Genomic DNA, 24,847 nt, shown 5'->3' with positions numbered 1-24,847 from the left:
TTTTGCCTTATCTTAGTGTTTAGATGCGTTTTGAAATTGTGGGAAACACTATTATTAAAACAGTAAGATGGGATAACGGGATGCTACAGCAGCTTCTGGGAAATTCACCTTTAGCAGAGGTGGAGCCTGAAAAAATCTACCTAAAAAGTCTGTATCCTATGAAAATGAGCATGTGGGAACAATTGTTTTAGCAGTGATTCACAGGTTTTTCCAAGCCCTTTTTGTACTGGGTTTCCAAGTTCCTACTATAAATGTACTAAAGCCAAATATACCACTGCTGTTCTGTCGGACGTTAATTTATATAGTGGAGGGATTTAAGACAAATAAAAGTCAAAACTATTTCATTAAATAAACAAGATATTGAGCTTCAAACTACGGTTCTATTTTTTTCTCTCCCTATTCAGGGATAAAATATAAAAAGAAAGGCGAATCATTATTTTACTTTGAATTATCAAGTGATCTGGAAATTTGTTTAACTAATAATTGTTTCTTGGGAAGAGTCTCATTCAGAGATTAGTAAATAATTTAATACAGGCTAGCCCAGAAGGTATTTTGTGTGTTCTTATATGGGCATTTTCTGTTATGGAGGAGAGCTCAGGAATTCCCTGAGGTGTTATTTTCTTTTCCTTGTGTTCATTCAATTAATAACTTTTCAAGAAACCTCATTTACATTTTTTTTTTTTGCATATTAGATTTTAAAAAATCAATTAAGACTTGCGTATTTTTGAAAGGAATAAGTGAAAATCTTTGGAATAATTGTTATTTTTATATTGCATTTATATGGTTTTAGTAATTAGGAGAGACTAAATTGGCACATTCATGAAGAGGGGAAAAAATATGAAAGGAAGGAAAAGAGAGACCTTAAATATGAACCCTGGAACAGGCACATCCACTGCAGAAAAGCCTTTAATGCCTGTGTGGCTTTATTACTACAGCAACGAGAACAGGGCATATGGGATTGGATTTTCAACTAACTGCTGGCAGGGATTTTTGTGTAACATGGTAACAAATCAAGTTGTCCTTATGCAAAATAATTCAGTGGCTTTTTAAGCATTTTGAAAATTAAACTGTACTGTTTGGGAACAAGGTCAGAGCAAACAAATTATTTTTACTGAAATTATATTTGTCCAATTTTCTAAGTAACAGGAAATATTAAAGCACATTTCTTTCTGGGAATTAGACAACTCTTAATAAATCTATAAAAGTCTTAATGTTGTCAGATGGTGTCACTGTGAGTATCCATTTTCCCCCTCAAAGCTGACAATTGGAAATTATAGCTAAAGCAAATGTTCTCCTTAGAAAAGCAGAAGAAAACCTGGAGGCTCCCATAAGAAGGATCGTCTCTCCTTTTTACTCCAGTAACCTCTGATCCCCGCACACCTTGGGAGACCGAGTTGAGAATGTGGATCCAAAACAGCTGCCACTAAAACAAAATTTGTCATCAGTCTTTCACTGAAGAAATTCGTAAGGTGAAATGCCTGACAAAGGGAAAACGCTCTCCGAGTACCCTCAAACGCTAATGAAGCCAGAGATGCTCTCCATGGTTTCAAAGTTTTAACCTGGACGTATTTTGGGGGGGAAAAGAGTGTGGCTTTTTTTTTTGAACACGAAGTTAAAAGCGATTCAAATAAGGCTAGCGGAAAGGATGTCTTTGCAGCCCCTCTTTGGCAATAGCATGTCTTTGGTTAGACAGCCTGATACTGAACGTGGCGAGACTTCTGCCTGGCCGGTGGCAAAGAATTTAAGACAGCAAATGACGCTTGGTTACGGTGTTAATGAGAGGGGGGCGAACGCATCTGCGAGGCTGCTGGCCCGATCTGCGGGCGGCCCTAGTCGGTCTGGGCGCCGAGCCCGGCTCGGTCGGCAGAGGACGGGTAACGGAAGCGAATGCTGCGCCGTGGGCTTCTCAGAGAGGGTGCTGCGCTGAGGCGGCCCAGCTGGATCTTCACTCCAGCAGAAAGCACGGGACGGGACGCGCTTCCCGCCCTCGGGGTGGAAGCTGCTGGATTTACTCTTCTGCGGTAAGGCGGAGGGAGGGAGGGAGAACCTGCAAGACCAGAAATCTCAGGCCTCCAATTAAAATAGTTTCCCTGTGCCGTATCGATTTTTTTTTGATGTTGTTGCCAAATGATCCAAGTCTGAACTCTAATTAAGACTCTGTTTAGATTGTTCAGACGCTTAATTGCAGGTGTTTGGGTTTCGTGCTCACCCTGGGAGAGAAGGAGAGCGAGCGATTTGGCGCAGGAGCTTGGGGTGTCAGGTGGAAGGGGCCGGGGCTCGAGCGGACGGCGGGGCGCTGGGGCGGCCCCGCCTGCGTCTGCAGAGACTCGGTGCGCCTGCGCGGCGCTGCCAAAAGCCTCCCGGAGCCCTTGTGCCTCAGCTTCAGGCATACCAGCTAGACATACTTATTTCCACTTAAGTGATCTCGGTTTTCTGGAAAAAAAAAAAAGCCTTAATATTACATTTTATGGAAAACAAATAGAAATATCAAGTAGATATCCTAGGGTGGCCAACTTAAATCTACAGACGTGAGAAACTTTGCGTGCGTTCTGTTAGGTTACCCGAACCACCGTGGCACGCGGCTTCGTGCCTCTCCTGGATTTCCATTACGAGGGTGTCCGTTCCTGATCTCCCTCCCCACGGTCCGTGCAGCGGTAGGGCATAATATTAGGAATAGTGTTTCAACATTATTTTTCAATGTGCTACAATAACTTACTGGTGATGAAGCCTAGAGCAATATAATGGCATTTGTTTAGAACGCTGAAACTCTATTGTAATTGGGAAACTATTTTTAGATAGAATAGTTCGGGTATTTTCTTGGATATGCTACTGTTGCTACTTGCATTTTTAATATTGATACAGAAATGCTGTGAGGCTTAGGAGATGATTAAGGCCACTGGGCTTCAAGAATGCTTTTCCTATCTGTGTTTTGATGGAAATTATATATTGGTATCCAAATCATTGCTCTATATTCCCCTTTAAATTTTCAACTCAGGGTCAGGGGGAGTATCTTTCTATTTATTTCTGCAGTACTGCACAGGGATATCCCAGGCAAAAGAAATCAAATAACAACTTTAACATACCTGTAGTGTTAAGTAACAGAACAATCTGTGGTTCCAGTTGGACATTTATAATACTAACTAGCTGTCACAAGCCCAAAAAGTTTTGTAAAATAAGTTTTTACTAAACCAAGGGAGGGAGCACACTATAATTTCTTTATTTTTACACATACTCTCTTTTGCTCAGATGCAAGACAGTGGGTTATAGCAACTGTTGTCCGACAATTGCAGATATTTTTTCCTTTTTTTGTTTAAATCTTATTACTAGGCAGTAATAAATAGTGAAGGTTTTATGTTAGGCGGTTTCAAAGGAGGAGTATTTTATTCTGTACAGCCCAGCTTCTCCAACAGGTACGCCAAATTGCTGAAAGGCAGAAGTCTCTCCCCGCAGGAATGAAAGGTGCTGGAGAAGAGCAGCACGCAGTTTGATTTCTGTATCCCCCAGCAGCCTGCCGTTACAGCTGCATTTGTGTTTGAAGTATAATTTAGATTCCTCATTGACTGTGCGTTAAAACATCTGATACATTCGAAGCAATAATTCTAGCCTAAAAATTGTTTGTAGCCCTACAAAAAGAAGTGTTTGTGGGGAGGAGGGGAGAGTGTTTTGCAGAGTACGTGAAAGGGAAAGTATCGAGGGCTGTGTTGAGGGGCAAGCTCAGGGCTTTGCCTTGAGTATGAAGGGATCAGCGGATCACCTAAGAGGATAAATCTGTAAGTCTTTGTCATTCAGATAGACAGGAATATACTGATTTGATATCTGGTGTAATTGTACAAATTTCTCCGTGAAAACCACCAGCCTTAGTGTGGTAATTATTATTATTAATACGCATGTTGAAATGTAAGTTAACAGGAAAATACCCACTTAACTATGTTAGCAGCATTTACTCCACAGGGTTTAATGTTCAGTGTTAAAACTAAAAATACAAACACTTTCTTTCCTAGATCTAACCAAAAAAACATTCTGAAAATAGATTTTTCTGTTTTGGGTCAGACCAGAGTTGAATGCCAGTCGTTCTGCTATTTTTACTTTAGTTTAAATCAAGCTTTAAATTAGGAAAGTTCAAATTGTTAAAATAGATGTAATATCTATTTACCGACTTATCTTCGTTTTCAGATAGCAAAACCACCAAGATTTTAACAGGCGCATCTGAATCTAGTTAAAAAATGTATATCCAAAACAGCTTATGAGGATGGAGAGGGTGGTGTTAATTTTAATTCTGACATTTGATGCCTTAAATTTAAATGCTAGAGAGTGAAATTGGAATAAGCAAAACTTTATATTTTTATATATATAATATGTGCATGTTTATGTGTGTGTGTATATATATATATAGATAGATAGATAGATGAAGTTTTTAATATCTTTAGGTTTACTTTTTCTATTTTCTGTATTAAGAAATCTATTGTTTTTTAAATCGAGCCAGTAATTCTAAGCAAGGTCATCGATTTAGGACAATAATATGAGAGAGAGGGCTGTTTTCCACTCCTGCATGACCTATTTACTGAATAGCTGATACACACTGGAACCTACTGGCTTATGGAAGAGCTGATCAGATAATTTAATATTCTGCAAGTTGCACACATTCAAGCTAAAATGTGATAATTACAACTCTATCCTCGCATGCCAACAACAGTAACTAGATGTTCTGGGAGAAAGTATTTTGTATAGGAGAGAATATTTTGTATGACTAAGTTGAATAAAGCAAATTAGAACAGTTATATAACCCCATGTAAGCCTGAAATTAGGTTACTAACATTTGCCCTAGATGCTAAATTTGTCTTCTGGGCTGTTGTCTTCACGCACAGCAGTTCTACTAGACCTTTTTTTTGCTTTTATTTTTTTCCTCTCCCTATAAGTCCGGTGCTAATATACATTGACAACCTTTGTAATTTTAGAAAATGAATGTTCATATATGCAAATATAGCTAGATATGACTAATACTTATTTTTAGATATGACTTGTTGATTTTTTTGCTTGTTTGTTGAAATGATTGTGCTGAACCTAAATTAGGCTTCCAATAAAAGACATAAATCTTGTAAATACAAATTTAAGGATAAAAGATAATTTTATGCACTTTAGGTACATAACTAAGAATAGCCAATCAAGAATTGATGAGGAGGGATCTCAGCCCTGAAGACACATACTAGGAGCTTATATCAAAATGGTGCTGACCTCATAAATTGTTCACTAGATTAAGCACTGTGCATTGTTACGGTTTTTAATCAAAACAGAAAGGGCTGGTGACTGGTGTGCTCACTTATACTGGTAAACGCTGCATGAAGCAGACTTAATAGTCTGCAGGATTCTCCTGGATCAGCTTCTGCTTGAACAGTTAGTGAGCTACTTTTGGCCATATTTTACTTCTTTATTTGCTGAATTGAAGACCCTTCTATAAATTTCTCTTCCTGTGCATGTACTTAGTACACTTAAAGTTAAGTAACGCCTCACCTTGCCCTGTCAAACTATGTAGATTGAACTCCTTGAATCTCTTGCAATAAGATATATTTGTAGGAATTTATATAGCTTTTGACTGTCTAGAAACCCACCTAAGGTTTTTGGCAATCTTTCTCGAAAGTAGATGGTAGTAGGGGAACCTACTAGATGCTGTACCTATGCCAGTTACATAGGTTCTGGTATCCTTGCTTTAACTTGCTATTTTCTTGTTAATAATAAAATGCAATGATTGCATTTGCTTTTTTTGGTTAGGGTAATATGCTATAACATTATACTGGGAGGTATGGTTTCTCTCTTCAAAGTACTAAAATTAAGGCAAATTTTCTTTGTTCTTAGCATAAAAAGACACATATGGGGACATGTATCATGCTTCCTCATAACACTGTCCCACCCTCTCTTCTGTCTCAAGAAATTCCTGAGGTGGATGTGATTTTGAAGGGAGTATTTGGTAACTCTTACTGAATTTCTCTTCTGTGGAGGTGGATAATTGTCCTTTAAATCCAGCTCTTATACTGAAAGAGGTTGTGAACAGCCAAATCCTACCTGCTATTCCTAGGCCACATGTGATTTTGTAAACCACTGTTCAATCCACAAGTAGTCGTTTCTTTTGTGGGCTCAAGGATCCCATTTACTTGATTGTTTCTTCTACAGAAAGACATTCCATACTTTGCTTATTTTTGCTGCTTTGCTCAGAAGTTTGAGATAAGGAAGCTAGATCTACAGATACTATTTAAGCTATAGGAAAACCATGGGCATGTGTAGTGGCTTCATGACCTCACTGCAACATCTCCTCATTCCTGTTTTCTATCTTGTACCCAGTTACTTATCCATGCAAGAAATTTTTCTGTTTTGGCACCTCTACTTAAGTTCCTGTAATGATTTTGGCAGAATTAATGTTTGGCCATATTAAAACATAGATTCTTTTCTTTTTTCTAATTCACCCCCAAGTCCAGACATCATTTCAGTTATCCTTCAGCTACTTACCTCCCTTACATTTTTGTTTTTCCAGGTCTGATCGATGCTGAGTTTGTTTTATTTTGGGTCACTGATGTAAATGTGGAACAATGTAGGGCCAAGAATTGTCTGTGCTGGGCCTATTAGAAATATATTGGATGAGAAGACCAGTAGTTTGCGAGTTAGTGGTTTGGCAGCTAGTCAATCTTTAATCCACTTAATATATGTTGGTTTTTATAATAATTGGTCACTGTAATCAAAACATTGTGTAATAGTCAGTCATGTTACTTAGAGAAATCTAAGCATATTATTACCAGCACTACTACCTTGTCAGCAAAGCATGTAATCTCCTCAGATGATATTTATGAAGTTAATTTGTCCAGGTCTTATTGATTGCTGTTTGCTATTACTCTTATTTTATAGGAAGAGTTCCATATCTTTATTCTTTGTTTTGACTGAGCTTGAAAGAAGATAATCATATGGAACCTACAAATATCAAAATCATCTTTTAATCCTTTTTTAATAATTGCTTTCTTCACTATTTTGACATTAAGACTTTGTGTAAATCAGCATTTATAGTCTAGGGAACTCCTTGTCATGCGCTTGGTTAAAAATCTTAACTGCAGTTCCTTTGGATGTGTTCGTTTATAAGCACCAGATAACCTAAGCATGAGCAATAGGTATGCAGTAGCTGCGTAACAACATCTTTAGTGACAAATGGAGTAGAAGGTGTTCACGGTCTTCAGAACTGAATCTCTGGCAATTTAACTTCCTCTTCCTGCTCTACTATTCTACCGTGCAGATGTTATAGAAAGTGCACATTTTGTCACTGAGACACAGATGTCATTGCTGTAAATAGGATTTGAAACCAGCTGTGCCCCTGGCCTGAGACAGCAGGTCCACAGATTTTCTTCTTTATTCTGCATGTGATCCTTTGTGTGCTTTCTATTTGTGAAGTTAGTATTAAAATCTATATATTGATTTTTATTGTTGTTTTATTTTATAAAACGTGTGAGACTGAGCAAATTGTGTTGATATTGGCTAGTCTGCACTGTCTACTGAAGCCTCTCAAAGAGGACCTAAAGCTATGGAAGGATGTGATCAGTCTTCAAATACATGGAAGATAGCTTGGAATCTGAGCCGTGGGGTGTTTACAGGAATCAATTTAGACAAAATTGACATGAGTAATTTTATATGTAGTCCTCTGCCTTGTGGAACGGAATAGACTGACTTTGCAGACTTTCTCCCAGATCTTGTTTCCTATGGTTGACTTTTCTGGCTCCTGTAAGAAGTCTGGCAGGATAAGGCAGTTTAACACCACTCCAAGTGTATCATCTGTGGAAGCTCTGTGGACTGTTTAATTTCTTCACAGTCTCTTTCAGAAAAGATCCCCCACCAGTTGCTAGGATCACAGGTTTATTGGTAGGTCGGTCGCCATCCCAGAGTCAGAGCTGAGAACAGCTCTGTAAGCTTTCCTGACGGCTCAATTGCGCACAGAGCCGTTGTTGAAGAAATAAGAAGTCGTGTTCCCCGTGAGTGAAGACCAGGGGTTATGCCTGTGGGAGAGGAGCCTGCTCTTCGCATGGGTACATATGAGAGGGGATGAAAGGTCATGCTTGGGAAGAGGTAGGGAAGGGTGGAAGGTTGTTACATGTTAGTGAAAGATATGGATGCTCTTGGGCTTTGGGTAGTGAATATTGGCATGGCCAGTACAAGCTGAAGTGGGACTGCTGCTCTAGAGACAGTGAGGAGGGTTTGGGGTTATGATTATGAGGACCTTATTTTTTCCTATTTATATCTGGTAAGACCTGTGGAGAGTGCTTCTTGCATAGGAAGAAGGTAATCTCTTATTAGAAGAGTGAGTTTTGGCACCCAGTATTCTTTCAGAATACCTTGCATAATGTCAGGGATTAAGGAGGGTTTCAGACCATGCTGTCAGAGTGTCTTTTGCCCTTATTGTTCCTTTTGGAGATTGTATGCCTTAATTTGGTGATCTTAATTTAAAAGAGAGACTGAGAAGGACAGCAAATAAATAACTGTTCAGTCCAGGCAGTTCTCATGGGTACCTCATTGAGAGTCATGTCAAAATCTACTGCTGCCTTTTTCAAGGATATGTTTTGGAGCTGATTCTCTTTAAACATGGCCTGCAAATTTGCTGCTAATTTTAGTACATCAAATTACTTTATTCCTAGAAATACAGGACAAGGCTAATACTGCATATATTTAAGAGTTCAGTATTGTAAAAGTTCATTTTAAAAGGCTTGTCAGTGCATTTGTGAACAGAAGACTAGTAAGTATCAATGGAAAGAAGAAGTTCAGCATAAGCAAGTGAGAAATTTGTAATGTGTCATCAATGGCAATAACAAAAATGGGGAGTATAAAGAGAAAAGAGAACTCCAGGCTCACTGGTGCTTGAGTAAGGGGTGATGGTGGTGATGGTATGCGTTTGACTTTTTTTGCTCACAGCTTCTTTCTAGATTTACTGGTCCTTCCAGAAATACTGCCTTGTGGTGTTAGCCTGTCTGAGGGCTAAGACACCTAAGATGTTTCTTACTAGCGAAGAGAAGTTCCTTACTGTTATATTTTGAGCATTGCATCTTAACTGTATGATGCAGATGTATTGTGCAGAGTTCTGTGCATTGCAGCTCTGCAAAATGCCATCTTTAATTACGCATGGTATCTTCTGGTCATTTTAAATCATTTGAGTTTGACTACTGAAGCATGGATTTGCAGTTAAGCTTCCAGAAGACTTTTTGATTGAAAGTTTTGAATGAAAAATATTTTGCTTTTTTCTTTCCTAATAAATTTTAGGAGTAGAGAAACCTTGTCACTTATCTAAAATACTGTTCTGACAGGTCCATGTAAATCTGTACATGTTCATAATAAATATTGCACTTTTTTTTGTTTTTACCAGGGAGATTGCAGCTATGAATTGGAGATTCAGCCTTACTTACACATTGAAGATATTAATGTTCAAAGGAATAAAAGCCCTTTTTCCATGACCAGCTCTGCATTTGATCAGAAAGCACAGTCGTTTCGAAAAAACATGGTACACAGATCCAAAGTAAAACCATTTTTGCCTTACATAAATGATACTGAGAGTGATTTCACTTCTGTATTTAAAATAACAAAGACCCTCCGAAGAACTTATGGGTTAAATCAGGAAGTGCCTGGGTTGCCTACAGAAACTAATGCTTTAGATTCTTGCTCAGCAAGGGGACTTGCACTAGTTGAAAATCCTGATCAGAGTAGTCAAGAAGATGCTGAAATAGAGAAGGTGACGTTTGACTTGAATGAATTTATTGACTTATGCGACAGCAGTGAAAGTACTATAAATCATGAAAGTACCATAATAAAGGAATGCAAATCTGTGGACAAACTTTATAGCTCGCTGGGTGCGAACCATGCAGATTCTGGTTATGGTAGCTTTACAGTTGAGAAATCACCTGTTTCTTCTGGCTTATTTTATCTTCCTGAATCAAAGTTAGATTCATTTGCACTTGTGACACCGTCTGAGGAATCTTCTTGGTTAAAAGGAGTATTTTCCTGTGTACAAAGGCTTTTATCGCAATCTCCGCCACCATTGAATAAGCTTGGTGATTTTGAAAGCTCTATGGGAAATGAGGAAGAAGCAGTCTGTCCTTTTCAAACTGCTGTTGCAAACAGTTCTTCAGACAGACTGCAGGACAAAGTCTTTCCTGATTCTTCTGGAGCTGATCATTCAATACTACCGTTTGAAAATCCTTCTGAGCTAAGAGCCACCAGTGAATTGTGTGCCTCTGTAAATAGTGGTCTTGCAAAAACTGTATTATCTGACGAGGCTGCTGTTGATAAAGCCAAAGAGGAGCTTCACTGGAGTGACAGCTTCGATAGTGTGTTTGACAGTGAAGAACTCAGAGAAATTCAACAGAAAATGCTAACAATAAATCATGTTCTGGCAAATAGCCCTTCAAAAAAATGTTTCATTCAGGAAGGTAAAGATCTTGCAATGAACGAGAAAAAAGTGATTACTGATGAGCAGAAGAGTATACATTTATTTGAAGATGAGCCCATTTATGAAATAAATAATGATTTTTTTTCTGCAAATGATAAACATTTAGACTTGTCAAATGCGGGTGAGAATGTTACTTGGCCAGCTGCAGGAGAAGGCTCTGAATGGTTACGTTCTGAGGAGTGCTGCACGAACACTGACAGAACCTGCCGGGAGCTGCCAATAACCAGTAAAATCACACCTACGAAAATATCGGGTGATATTAGTGTGACTGAGCAATTTCTGGATGATGAAGATCTATATGAGTGTTCTGAAGAATTGTTTTCTGTTACCTTTGATCTGGGGTTTTCTTTTGAAGAAGGTGAGAATGAAATCTTAGAAGAAGAAGATATGAAAGCTGATAATATCAAAAAAGCAAATAGTGCTTCAGGTGATCATGCGGATGTTAGATCCACTGAAGATAAATTACTGAATGGTAACTCCAGGCTTCGAACACCGCCAAAAAGGGACAGTAAAACTCTTGAGAGTGCAAACTTTTTCACACAGTTGCCATCCCAGAGCTGGAGCACAAATCACACAAAAATGATGGGGGATGCTGCCACTGCAGTTTCTTCTGTGAAGTCAGGAGACAGAATGGGAAGTGGATCACCTGAAGCTTTGGCTTCTTCACTTTCTGCTCCAACAGGAAGAAAACCTCTGACTGTTGAAGGTATCAAAAGAATTCCTATGAATATTTTCTCTAGCGTCAGGCAGGAAATTCAAGAGATGCCACTTACAGAAAAAGTAAATACGAGTCCGCTTAGAAAGTGCTTTGAGAGTTCAGTCTTGGATGCACTTGATTTTCCCTCAGGAAGAAATGAAAACCTAGAAGATGCAAACCTGCATATTTCACATATGTTTCCTACTGAAGATAGGAATTTTGGTGGTAAAGGTAGTTGATAGCTTCAAACTCAAATAAGAATGTAGAATCCAATATTTCTTTAATCTTCAACTAAGTGTTCTGATCTAGTTGGGAAAGAGAGTAGAAAAAAGGAATAACAGTTGTAATACTAAAAGTTGGCTCAATGAGGAAACTTTTCAGAAAGCTGACATCTTCTAATATACCCCATATACGAACTAGGCATTTGAGGCTGAAATATATATATACATATTAGATAAAGTACTCTGGGCTGAATCTCTGAAATCTCTTTGCAAGTGCAACCATGTGAGACAATTGTGTGAACACAGCTGCCTTTAAAACCCTTTCTTAATCCTCTCATATCTTATAATCATCCTGATCTGTTACACTTCAATCGCAAAATCCATCCCTTCATATTTTTTCTGTCATCATTCCTGAGGGATAGAGACTGTCCTGATGGATTTCTTTCATTTTAGTTGCATTACAAATGACTCATGTGTTTGAAATTTTCCTGACAATAACTTCTGCTTAGACCTGGATTATGTTAAAATATTAACTGTTTGAAGGCTTTAATCTATTTTTGTTTCCTCCTTTCTTTCTACTCTTCTGTCCTTTTCTGTTTTAGGAACATTAAATCTTTAAAAATGTTTTTTTTTTTTTCATATTTTATATTCGAATATAGCCAAGGCATAATTGACTGTCATTCTTCTTCATTCATAATAAGCATTCAGGCTTAATATTACTAAATCTGATTCACAGAGCATTTTGAGTTTTCCTGAATGATTTTGTTATTGTCCTGAAACATTGAATTAAGCATAAGTAGTCTGTCTGGTGGTTAAAGCATCTTTTTTTTTTTTTTTTAGTTGTGTTTTGAACTAACCTGCTGGTCACCAGATTTTCTGAATACTACTGTTCACAGAATCAGTAAGGTTGAAAGGGACCTCTGAAGTTCATCTAGTCCAACCTCCCAAAGACTTCCTGGTGCTGGTTCCACTGGGGCTTGAGCCCAGGACCTTCAGCATGTAAAGCAGATGTGACAACCACTACACGGTTCACCCAAAGCTGCATTGTTTCCTGAATCATCATACCTTCAAGCTCATTCCTCAGTTTGCTGAATAAAAATAATCCCATAATTTATTAAATTTATTTTGCAACCCCTCCTCCCCCGAACTGCTGATCTGGGCTCACAGAGGAATTCAGGCTGGAAGGGAGCCTGGAGGTGTCTGGTGCAGCCTCCCACGGGGAGCACAGCAGCACCGACCGCTCAGGGCAGGATGCAAAAGCCTCCTGGGACGGAGACTGTGCAGCCTCCTGGGGCTCCTGTGCCAATTCTCACTGTCCTCTGGTGGAAGTTTTGCCTTGGGTCCAGGCAGGGCATCCTATGTTTCAGGTTAGGGCCACTGGCTGCTCTCCTGAAGGAAGTGCCAGGAACAGCTTGTTTCTGTCTTGTCTGCTTCCTCGCCTGGGGTGCTGGAAAGCTCCTGTTCGGTCTCTCCCTAAGCCATTTTTATTGCAGACTAGATAAGCCCAGCTTTTTGTTGAAATGAGAATTACTGATACTTAAATATGTTATTTTAGAAGTGAAATATTTAACTCTGTTTTTTCATAAAGAAATTCAAAACAGTGAGTGATTTAGCTGGAAGCAAGCCTCCCTCCCCACCCTCCTGCCAGAAGCATAACACTTACTCGACTTGCAAGGACTCCTTCACCTTCGTTTCATTTTTCACCTTCCCTTTACTTTATCGGTACTGTCTGCAGTTGTCACTTGCACTCAGAGAATCTCCAAGGAAGCAGGATTTATTGTACATCTCAGCTGGAGCTTGCTTATTTTGATTAACAAGGCTAAAGAGAACAACATTTGCCACATAGATCAATAAGTAATCTCTTTTGTAGGTAATTCTGTAAGAGAGAGATTTTGGTTGTTGTTATAGCAGTATTGTATTTTGAACAATACGTTTTCTTACGAATGTTTTTCTGTTTTTCTGTAGGAACAAGCAGTGAAAGTGAGGAAGAGATTGTTATCCAAAGAAAAAATAGGAAAAAAGAAAATGTTTTGAAGTCCCCTGATGTGAGTGTTACCAGAGCAGGGGGAAGAAAAAGACAAGAGAAGCAAAATAAAAGACAAGAAAACCAAACATAGACGCAATAATCATCTTTGCAATTATACTTATTTCTGTTTATACAGGTTATAAATGACAGTGATTTTGAATCGCCGGTTCGCGCTGTCAGAAAACGTAGATGCCTGCTTAACATGGTTAGTGTGTACTTTGGTGATACAGAGGAAAAATAATACAAGCTTGTTTATGGCTTATATTTTTAAACATTTAATCTTTCTCCAATCAGTAGGCAAGCATTCTTCTAAACAGATGTTATACTATCTGAGCTAAGCAAATTGAAATGCAGTTCTTTCCCTTCAATTCTTCCCAAGGTCTCCAAAGATGAATTTGTAATTTTTTGGCAGTGAATGACTGTTATAAACATAAGAGCTGAGCCCCTCCCTTTGTGAGAGGCAGTAAAATAGCCTTTCTTCCACTGAGCTTTGAGACAACAAAATGTTTGTGTCACGTTTAACCTGATTTTTCTTCCAAATAATGTATTTTCTTTTTCCTTTCTGAAGAGGTGCTACTTTTCTATTTAATAGAATGGTTATCATTATTGTATTATTTTGTAATTTCAAGTGTGAAAATCAGATATTGCTGAAAAAAAGCTGATATGGAAGGATGTCTGTGTAATTAAAATGCTTTGCTTGCTTTAGACTTGCTTGTTTAAGTGCTTGTGACATGTTCCTCTAGTCAGATGTGTCCAGTGATGACAGCATGGATTTTCAGAAGAGCTCCAGGAGGACCATGGAGAGCAGCTCAGCAGCCTGTAACGAGAAACAGTCAAGAAGTGTGAAACGGCAAAAGGTCAAGAGCAACTTTATATGCAAGGTATGAGGTTATGTGTCCCTTTTAATACTTTGAAGGGCAAATTTGGAGCAGCTTGCACTGAAGTTGTAATTTAAATAACTAGAGTGCTTTATCATGGCTGTATGTATGTAAGTATAGATGTTTGAAATGTTTCAAAGAAAAGAACCAACACTAAAATTGGTGAGATTCTGTTTCATGTCCAAATTGCAAGAATAAACTGCCAATATTTTCTAATTTGTCTAAATTTAAATGAAAAAAAATTTGAGCACTGATCTCATATCCTTAGAACAAATGCTGTGTCATGGAGTCATTTGTTCTGGAGCCTCTGTGTGTGTATATTTCTATTTTTATGGCATTATGTAGAATTTCACACAAGTTTGTTACAAATTGGAGATGAGATAAAACCTGGGAACACTAGATAATGATTTTAACTCTCACCTTTGTTGCCTACCTTTCAAAGGGGTCTCCAGGACCCTACATAATAACATTCTGAAGCAAAAAAGGATTTTACACTGCAAGTAAGGAGATACCCAAAGATTAGTCAGACTTGGGAAATTCAGGTACTTTTCCAGAGCTTATGCTATTAGGGCATTTGATCATATGAATATACAACCTGCTCTAATGGTTTTAACTTTGAACATCTTAAGAGAGTAAATGCTCCCTCTACCTAAAGCTTAAGTCTTAGCTCAGTGTTTTATACTTTAATCTGTCACTGCATCAGGAACTTGTTGATAGGATGCAGGACTGGGATTGTATATTCATAGTAAGTTGAAAAGCTCTTAGATAGGCATCGATGTGCGTTCCACTAGAGGAGATTACAGTAATCAGGACTCTGGGGCATATTATGTTGCATACCTTTAATGCTTGATCCAACACACACAGAAAAGTATCTTGTGGTTCCTAACTTGAGCAATGCCTTTCAGAAGCGCAATTCCAGCCAGTAGGTTCATCTTCATTATGGAGAGACTACTTCCCTGTAGTCTCAGTACTTTATGTTCTGGAATGCAAAGAATAAAGGAGGTGGAAAATGCATTTTCAATTTTATTTAAACATTTTTTTGAATAGAGACTGAAAGGTTCATGAAAAAGAGTATGTTATCTGTATTGATATGAAATTCTACTTTGCCTTTACGTGTCATCTTACCTAAACATCATATGGATGAATATATCAGAATTCTAGATCCTCAGAAGATCCAAGACATCAAAATCGTCTGATTGCCCGCCACCAGTTAGTGTTCTGCCAGAATTACTGATAATGGAGTTGTAAGCGTGACAGTGATCTGCGATTAAATTAACTGAGCTTGTGAAAAGTCAATATGACCAAAATAGCCAACTGGCGCTGAATGAGGTTCAACAGATAATTTAAGAACTGGTAGTGTTTTATTTCCGATGTGTGACCAGACGCTTGATTGTTAGTTTCTGGTGTCACAGTGTGTCACTGCAAAGGTTGTCCTCTCCATAATCTTCTACAAATAAGAAGGATTAAGACTAACTGGCAGTAGCACTGAGTGTTCTTTCCCGTGAGCAGGTGACCTCTGTGTGTTTGAAAATAATCAAAACTCTTCTAGGAAAGGAACTATTAATAATGCCTGTCAGGCTTACTAATTGGTGTAAGCAAGTAAGTTAAAAGAGACTAGACTTAGGAAAATTTGGAAAATCTGAAATGTCACTTACATGCAAAAGATGCCTCATTTTTCCTTGTGGTAAAGCAAAATGTACAGCTTTGTGTGATATATTCTAAACATCCTGAAGGCAAACAAGTCATTCTTCCTTTTTTTCAAGATTTTACTTTAATGCTTTATAGCTGAAATTATAAGAGAACACTTAGTATAAAGCATCTCTGAAAAGACGTCTTCCTGACCTTTTTGTTTCACAGGACATCCTTCGGTATGGTCCGTTGTCTGTTATTGATGGAACTTCAAGTTCTGAATCATGTTTTCTTTACTGAAGTTCCTGCATGAGGTGTCTCAAATTCCATGAAAAAATTTCCTCAACAATCAGTTGCATTGTCTAGTGAAACAATCCTAAATCCTCAACAGAAAAGGGCAAATCAATATAATGTCTGCATCTGAACTTTCTGATGGGCTTAGGTTCAGAGTAATCCAGATTTTCTAATTCAGAACAGCTTTTTTGTAAGATGCTCCAAATTAGAATGAGAAAAGCTAGATCTATAAAATAACATAATATTATTGGATTGCAGTGTGTTAGTAAATTCTGTCTGTACTTCTTAACTAGTCTTGGCACAAACTATACACACTATATACCTTTGGCTGGCATTTTTAAATTAGCTCCAGCGTCGTCTTTCTTTTGTAGTGGGACCAATCTTTGTGTTCTTTCATGTATTTCACTGACCTTTGTGTTCTTTATGTTGCTTCCCATGTGCTGAATTCTGTTTTCTAAATTGGAAGGCTAATACCTGTGGTCATCTGGGAAGTTATCTTCTGAATGCATGAACTGATTTAATCAGAGATTTCGTACGTAACATTAATTGGGAGCCAGCTTCTCTAACTTAAAATTTGGGTTTTTTTTTCTTTTTTTTAGAATGCAGCAAGGCAGTTTTTAGAGGAAGAAGCTGAGCTTTCCCAACAAGATGCAGATGATGTTTCATCTGATGAGAGTGACGATTCAGAGAATGAGCTGAGCTCTTCACTCGCCCAGTTTCTCAATGATGATACAGAGATCACACAAGTGTTAAATGGTGAATGAATAAATTTTTTTTTGTGGTTTTAAGATAAGAGGTATCACTTAGTAGTGATGTATGATAGACCTGGTCATCCCTTCAGTCACTGCATATGTCAGTTTATAAGCAGTAAACTCTTCAGCTGTGGTAAATTAGGTGTTTGCCATTATTTATATGTACCTTCTCCATTTGTATTCCCATGAGTTTCGTATGTATTAGATACCTTCCTGAAAGTCTGGGTTGCAAGAGCACTGTGTTGTAATAGCTTTGCGCAAGCTTGAATGAGTTCCTCAAGGATTGCATAGTTGGATCAACCTTCTCTAAGGACCAGCCCACCCCCACGTACTCCATTATGACTGCACAGAAACAGAATTTTCCATTTCACTTTGAAATTTCTAAAACTTTCAGATCTTTTGGTATAGAGAGACCTGAAATACGATATGAAATAAAGGTATGATTTGTAAAGATAAAATTAGCATTGACACCGTGAGAGATGAGAAAGTAATGCTTTTTTTGGCTGAGGTGATTTGCTTATTCTGGCATTAATGAACCCTGTCTTTCCCTTGAGTATTTGCCTAATGGAATCATCTTACTCCCGTTAAAGAAGTTCCCAGAAGTTGTTGCTGAGGATTTTGCTCCTCCACTGACAATTGTTCCTTCTAAGATCCTATATGTACTTAAGTACTCCTTTTTCCTAGTCTCTGAAATAAGTAGTCCTTTCTATTTTGGGAGAGGCTTGCAATGTGGAAAAATTAGTAATTTGGGCTTACATGCAGGTGCCAATACTCTTCTCTCTCCAATGAGTGTCTGCTGAAGAACCTTTTCTATGGCAGCTCTTCCTGAAGGCATGCTGTGTAGGCCTAGCCCTTTGTCTTGCTGGGATCTTTAGGGTGCCTGGAAAACTTCAAATTCTCTCTTTTTTTTTTTTTTTTTTTTTTTTTCCTTTTCTGAAGTACAGGTTTGAAGGAACTTATAATAAAATTACTTATAATAGAAGCATAATATAATAATAACGAAAGAAGTAATTATAACCTGAATAATACTATATTCTCTTCTCTTTTCTTTCTTTAATTCAGACTCTGAGATGAAAGGAGTTTACCTGAAATCTGTGCGTAGTCCAGCTCTTGGCAATAGATACAAAATGGTTCACCGTGGATTCAACAGCACGGAGATTTTCTCACAGGTGTGAAATGAAATGACTGCCATCCTCGTGAAATTCAGTTTATATATGACTTGAGCCTCTTGCTCTCTGACACCGCACAGCGTTCCTGCAGGGGCCTGACCCGTCCTCAGGGTGCCCTGCTCGCGGAGCGATGCCGGAGCGTGCACGGCTCTCCCCAGCACATCCCTCAGCTAAGCTCTTGCCGCGTTGCCTACAGGATCACGAGCCACTAGTTCTGGGTACTCGTAACAGCAACGTTAAACATTGCTGGATTGTCTGAGCGGTGCTTGCTTTGAACTGTGAACAACTGATCCCCTGCTTGGCTTGACGTGGTTCCCCCAGCGGCCGTGCGGACGCTGAATTGCGTTCAGCTGAGCTGTGCTGCCTTCCCCCGTGATCTGTCCTTGGGGTTCTGTTTTACAGCTAATGCTGCACACATGACATGACATAAACCACTTGCTGTGCTGTATTTTTCAATTACATAGTCTTTAACTTTCCCTTTTTATTTCACAAAGACCAAACATGGTAAGCAAGCAATAAAATTGGAAAAATGGATGATTCAGCATGATAAAATGGAAGTCTATATTTGATGAAAAGGCTGAATTACCTTCCCCCTCCCCTTTTTTTTTTTTTTTTTTTTTTTTTTTTTTTTTTTTTTTACTGTTAACTCTCTTTTATTGTGATATCACAACTAGTAGTCCCATTAAAAGCTGTACAGTGAAAACCCATGGGCCTGACACAAAAAAAACTCAGCGTATACTTGATTCAAGAAATAGCTACAAGTACCTCCAATAGCTATTCCCTTCCAGGGAAGCAGCTGAGAAACTAGGTAGCATATTCACCACATGATGAATTTAAGACGCCTGTTTGCTCTACAGTAGTTGGCGTAGGATGTACTGGATAAGCGAAATACAAAGCAAGAGCAAAATTAGTACATAGTTTCAAAACTTGCTGTTTTTTATTTTTCCCCACCGCCAGATTCCTGAGCAGGACGAGGCTTATGCAGAAGACAGTTTCTGTGTTGCAGAGGAGGAAGAGGAAACTTGCAGAAAAAGTGAATCTAGTGAGGAGGAAGTGTGTGTTAATTTTGATCTCCTAGATGATGAGAGTTTTGCTAAGGGAAGAAAACAATACCTCACTCGCCGTAGAAGAAAACTGAACCAGGCCAAAATGGAAGAGGACTATACTGCTCCAGTGCCAAAGAAGAAACCGTCACGAATTATTGTCCTTGATGACTCCAGTGGGGAGGAAACGAGTGTCAGTAACAAGAAGCCTGTGAAAACGGGCTGTTTCAGGACAGAACAGGAAAATGCTCAGTTACCCAGATCATTGCCTTCAGACTCTTCAGCACAGCACAGGGAAATTGCTAGAGAAATCAGTGCTCATCCACCCATGGAGAGTAAGGATCAGATGCTTCTTAGCTTGAAGGCTTCAGTATCTGAAACGCTCGATTTTCACCCGGAAGGTCAAGTCAGGGGCACGTGTTCCTCATCGACTGTCACTAGTTCTGATTCCAAGAAAGAGGATCTTCAGGCTGCTGCTGAGGTGAGTGTTGATTCAAAACAAGGACTTTGATCTCACCTCACATTTTGCTAAAGAAAACAGCGTGAGGGAACTCGTCCTTAGTGGACTGTTGCTATGAGGGATGTCAGGAATGCAGCAGCTATAGTGAACGTGCTTCTACTCATAAAGGTGTAAGTCCGTTCTACTTTTTTTGCTTTACATTATTGCCTTTTTCCTTGATATAGGAAGCTTTTGTAGTGGCAGTATAACTTGGAGAATGTCTTAACAATGAATGAATAAAAATGGAGGATTAAATACTATCTTCAGTCTGATATCATGGAGGAATACAGATCTATTTCAAATAGCAGAGAGATTCCAGTAACCTAGGGTCAGGATTATTTTGTTTTTGTAGTTATAAAATACTTCTTCGCTGTCCTAAATTAAAAACCTGCGTAGTCTGAGGTTTGATTCCTGAACTTCTGCTTATGCTTTTTGCTTGTCTTTTATTGTTTACAATGTTCAATTTTTGTTGAACTCATTAATGTTAGTGAATGCTGTGTTCTTCTGTAATTTAAGCCACTGAATAATTAGATGCTCAACTAGTTTGAGAGATTAAGTGTAGACAGCATTAAAATGTTGATCTGAAAATGTTAATGTTTCGCAACATTAACACCATTTTTAAGGCAATTTGATTTCATTAACTTGATTTTTCAAAAAACTGTGAACAAAGTTTGAATCGCTGATCATTGCTGAAACCTATCCTTCGTTGTTTTTTTTTGTTGGGGGGGACATGTCATTCTTTGGCTGTATGCTTCTGTGATCACTTAGAAATACTGTGTGATTTTCAACATCTGCAGGTGGAAACTTCTTTGAAGAACACCTGTATGAACCTGTCAGCTGCATCCTGTTCTGCTTCCAGAAAACCCTCATCAATGACAAGTCTTATTTCAAGTGACCCTCTGGAGAAAAAGGCTTCACTTTGTATTCTGGTAGACAGTCGTGAGATCTCCTCAGGACCAGATATAATATCTTCCCTGAAGGCAGTTCATGGCGTAAAGGTGCAGGTTTGCTCGCTGAGCAGCAGCGATTACATTGTGAGCAACCGCATGGCAGTGGAAAGGAAATTTCAGTCAGAATTACTGAACTCTGTCAATAGGACTAAAGTTATCCAGCGGATCCAGCGCTTGCAGAGCATGTTTGAGAGAATATGTGTGATTGTGGAAAAGGACAGGATTAAAGCAGGTAGGTATTCCTGGTAGGGGTGGCGTGTGGATGCACTGGCCTACAGTGGCCTCACTAGCTCTGTGCGTGATAAAGGTCTGAAACTAGCTATGTTTTAGCCTCTGTATGAGTTTTACATTGATAAAGCCACAAGCCAAACATTAAAGTTTGCTTTGTGTTGAGGGGTACTTAGCATACGTGGAAGTCCACAACTGGCTAAAGAGGGCTGCTCTACTGGAGCAAGGAAAAACATGTTAACTTGTATTAGTATGGTCAGTTAATATGAAAAAAAAATCAGCTTGGAGACAGAATGTGACAAAGAGGGCAAGAATGTTGCAATAAAGAAAGTGATTGGCACTGAAATAGTAGTTGACTCAAGAAAAATATTTTCCTAGCGGTAACCTAACAAGTGGTAGCTGCCAAATTGCATAAGAAAATTCTCACCTGTTAGAACCAGTGGGAATAGAAGCCAACCATTCTACATATTAAATCTTCCTTCAAAAGATATTAGGAAAGAAACACATAATAGCTGTTACTTGGATAGTTAGAAGATCAGCTGAATGTAATCAGTTTTGTAGAAAAAGACAAAAAGAGCACTTGCACAAAGAGTTACTTTTGGAAACCTGTGTTTGAGCTATTACCTCATGCCACAAAGCACAGAACGGACTCTCAAATATGTCTTTATAATCCCACCTGACGTTGTTAAATGCTCGTGGAAAATCTGGGCTATTTCTTAAATTAATTCATACAGATTGGGCTACCCTTTTGGTTTAATCAAAATGCAGATTATGTAGCCAAATGATTTTACTAATGCTGTCTATTCCCAGTGCCATCTAGAAAATGATTTAAAGAAATCCTACACCTGCTTTAAAAAAAGATAATACCAGAGCTCACAGCTGCAATTAAACTACAGACATTCAGGGATATAAAACATTGCTATGGAAATAAAGCTATTGTGGATGTAGCTTTGCTTTGGTGGCATTAATCTAGTATCTGCGACAGTCTGAATGTGAATATGATCCCAGAATTTGTCACGGAAGATGCAGACTGTCACGGGGGCGTTCACCTGTCCTCGCTGTAGATAACTGCGTTGCCTTTGAGTTGCCTTTCTACGCTGCTGCTGAAACCATCGTTCCGTTTCAGCACCTTGAAAACAGTGCAGTGAGGGAGACTGGACAAAGTGCTGCTTGTTCCTTGTTTGACGCTGTTCGAGTGCTTTCTTCTCACCTTTGGGGCTTTACAAAATCTCTTTAGTCTGTCCGGTTATTCATCATTGATCGCCTGTTCCTCTCAAGCCTCTTGTGTAATGACCTTTGTATCTAATTTTCATTCTCGGTGCTAATTCCTAAAATCTACTTCTGGAATAACCAAGTAAATCCTCCTCATCCGTGGCCCATCCCAGCACCTTTCCTCGAGAAGGTTTCCCTCATCACGCTTGTGTTGTGAGAAGTGGAGGCAGTGAATCTGGCTTTGTTATTAAAGTGGCCATCTCTATTTTGGTACTTTGTAAGTGATTCACATTCTATTTCTTTGCCGTAATTTAGGATTTACAGATAAATCTGAGTTCTTCTATTTTAATTCTGTAGGAGAAACGTCAAGATTTTTCCAAAGGACTCAGTACTATGATGGAGTGCTCTCAGCCTTGGTCCAAGCTGGGATCCGAATCCTTTTTAGCTCTTGCCAAGAGGAATCTGCCACTTTGCTGAAAGACTTGGCGTTGGTGGAGCAAAGAAAAAATGCTGCTATTCTTGTGCCAGCCGAAGTGGAGGGTCACAGACAGGAGATGCTCAACTTCTACTTGAGTATTCCTAACATCAGCTACTTGGCTGCACTCAACATGTGCCACTATTTTGACTCCGTGAAGAAGATGGCCAACAGGTAACAGCAAAGGTGTCCTGCAAGTATTTTGAGGCTCTCATGCCTCACAGGAGTGAATTAGTCTGGATTTAGATTGTAGTGTCTTTTCCTTCTCCTTTCCCCTTTCTCTAAGTTCACTCTCATGCTAACAGTGTGAATCAGAAACTAGACCTTGGTGGGGATGGGGAAAATAGTGATTGCCACTGGGAAGGACTGCCAAATCCTCCCTTCTTTCCCTAATTCAGTAGTTGTTTTGGGCTTTGAGGAGTTGCTTGGTCCTTAGGGACAGCCAGGACTGTCCCTGCCTCTTCTTGGGAAGCAGTGCTTGGGCCCATCACGGTGAGGGGACGCCTTCCCCCACTTTCCTTCTTCCCTGTCTCGCCCAGGACTTCTGCTGGGCTAGAGGTGAGGCAGCATTGCCCAGAGATGTCATCTTTGTGCCTTGCTGTTATTCCCAGGGCTCCCCGGGAACTTTCCTGTCTCCACATCGGCCCTGCCCTGTTGTTTATGCCTTTCTCCATCTCTTCAGTAACGAGCAGACCTTGTTCCTACTGCTCCTGCTGCGCTTCTCCGTTCGCTGTTCATGGCGCTCCCTGCGTTCTCTGCAGTGCTCTCGGGCTTGCTTGGTCTGGGGCGGTCACGTCCTTAGAAACCTAGAGGGAGGCGAGTGCCAGCAGCCGGTGGCATTGCTGCTGCTCTCGGTACGCTGCAGACTCGGTACCAGTCTCCCTGACTGGTAATTTCCCGTCTGGCTCGGTATCGCCCCGTGAACTCCAGCCCGGCGTGCGAGGTGCCCTCCTTGCTTCCCGCAGCTCCCCGCGGGACATAGCCACCTGCGCCCACGTCAGCCAGCAGAAGGCCGAGGAGATCTACCGCTACCTCCGCTACGGTTTTGACGTGCAGATGCTGCCTGAAAATCTCCGCACGAAAGGGAAAAGCAGCGCAGCTTCCAAGAGCTGAGATGAGTGAGATGTGGCCTCCAGAGCTGGAGGCTGTTTTCTTTTAACTGCACTTTATTAAGTTTTGATTCAGTGTAAAATATGTAAATAAATCCTTGCAGAAGAGTCAGGGGGTTTGGGTGGGTTGATAGACCCCTCCCTGCGCGTTTCTCTGGTTGTGACTCAACGAAAGGCCGTGTCACTGCGGCGCAGCCAGCCCGTGGCACAGGGCGAGGCCGGAGCACTGCTGGGCTGCAGCTTTTTGCTGCCACACTGTGGTCGCCTGGAAAAAGATGTTTTTTTTTCCTTCCTGTCCCTTTCTAGCACCAGCCTCATTTGCTTTCGTGAAGAGACTGTGTGCGCGTAACGGGGAGACAAATATTCTTGCTAGCCCATGAGAGGGTGCATGAAGCTAAGGTAGACTATGCGTGTGCTTTTGGAAAGCAGAAGACTTGATGTCAGCCACTGGTGCCATTAAAAAAGAAGAGTAGCAGAAGGAAAACACACAGGTCCAGCTAGCCAAACAAGCCTCGCTATGGGGACTGGGAGCTAGTCTTCATTTTGCACTGGCAGGATTAAAAGTGAGCTGGATCTGTGCAAAAATTAGTTAAAACTTCTTAAGGCTCCTCTGTAATTTGCTGTTTTCTCCTGCACCATTTAAAACAAGCACTTTGCCTTTGGAAGCAGGGAAGATGCAAAAAAAAAAGATCTGTTTAATCCACGATGCGTCAGGGAGGCCAATGGACGCAGCAGAGGCAAGCGACACCCTGTAGCCCCAGGCACGCTGATATTTGGTACCCCAACTGTGAGGGGCCTGTATGGTTTAATAAGGCTTGTTTTAGCTTAAGCTCATCTTTTCTAGTAAGTGATTTCAAAGGCTTGTAAAGGCCTGAAACCAGTTGGGAGTGGGCAGGAAGAGGAGGCAGCATCCATAGTTTAACAGTTTGAGCAAGCAAATGCGAGCAGTTTCAGCAGGCTGAATACAGGTGCACTAAGGGCCTGGGGCTCTTTCACAGGCTTTTTTGGGGGGTGGGGGGATCCTTACATAAGTACGGCAAGGCTTGTCCACATCGCAGCAGGCCAGTGCCTGCTGTTATTCCTGCTGCGGTCGTAGTAGGAGGGCAAGGTCGCCCTGTGCGTGCGTGGGGATAGCTGATGGGCCCTCGAGCCTGTGGGTGTCCAACAGCAGGACACGTGTGCCCGTGCTGTTGCACACTAGCC

The 24,847-nt window shown here is 40.0% G+C and overlaps 1 protein-coding gene across 1 annotated transcript in view; it reads left to right on the top strand.

The window, feature by feature from the left end:
* FANCM (FA complementation group M) overlaps positions 1 to 24,668 on the top strand; it is a 78,236-nt gene extending 53,568 nt beyond the window's left edge. Inside the window, exons 14-23 of the mRNA XM_062577708.1 lie at positions 9,383 to 11,168; positions 13,346 to 13,425; positions 13,543 to 13,611; positions 14,150 to 14,287; positions 16,807 to 16,963; positions 18,022 to 18,128; positions 19,086 to 19,652; positions 20,468 to 20,852; positions 22,418 to 22,709; positions 23,501 to 24,668. Of these exons, the coding sequence (XP_062433692.1) occupies positions 9,383 to 11,168; positions 13,346 to 13,425; positions 13,543 to 13,611; positions 14,150 to 14,287; positions 16,807 to 16,963; positions 18,022 to 18,128; positions 19,086 to 19,652; positions 20,468 to 20,852; positions 22,418 to 22,709; positions 23,501 to 23,648 (3,729 nt within the window). The 3' untranslated portion in view covers positions 23,649 to 24,668. The remainder of the gene's footprint in view (positions 1 to 9,382; positions 11,169 to 13,345; positions 13,426 to 13,542; positions 13,612 to 14,149; positions 14,288 to 16,806; positions 16,964 to 18,021; positions 18,129 to 19,085; positions 19,653 to 20,467; positions 20,853 to 22,417; positions 22,710 to 23,500) is intronic.
* Positions 24,669 to 24,847: the final 179 nt, after the last annotated feature.

This window comes from Rhea pennata, chromosome 5 (assembly GCF_028389875.1).
Source record: "Rhea pennata isolate bPtePen1 chromosome 5, bPtePen1.pri, whole genome shotgun sequence".
NCBI lineage: Eukaryota > Metazoa > Chordata > Aves > Rheiformes > Rheidae > Rhea > Rhea pennata.
The sequence above is the reverse complement of the archived record's forward strand: the minus strand, read 5'-3'. Positions and strand labels throughout refer to the sequence as shown.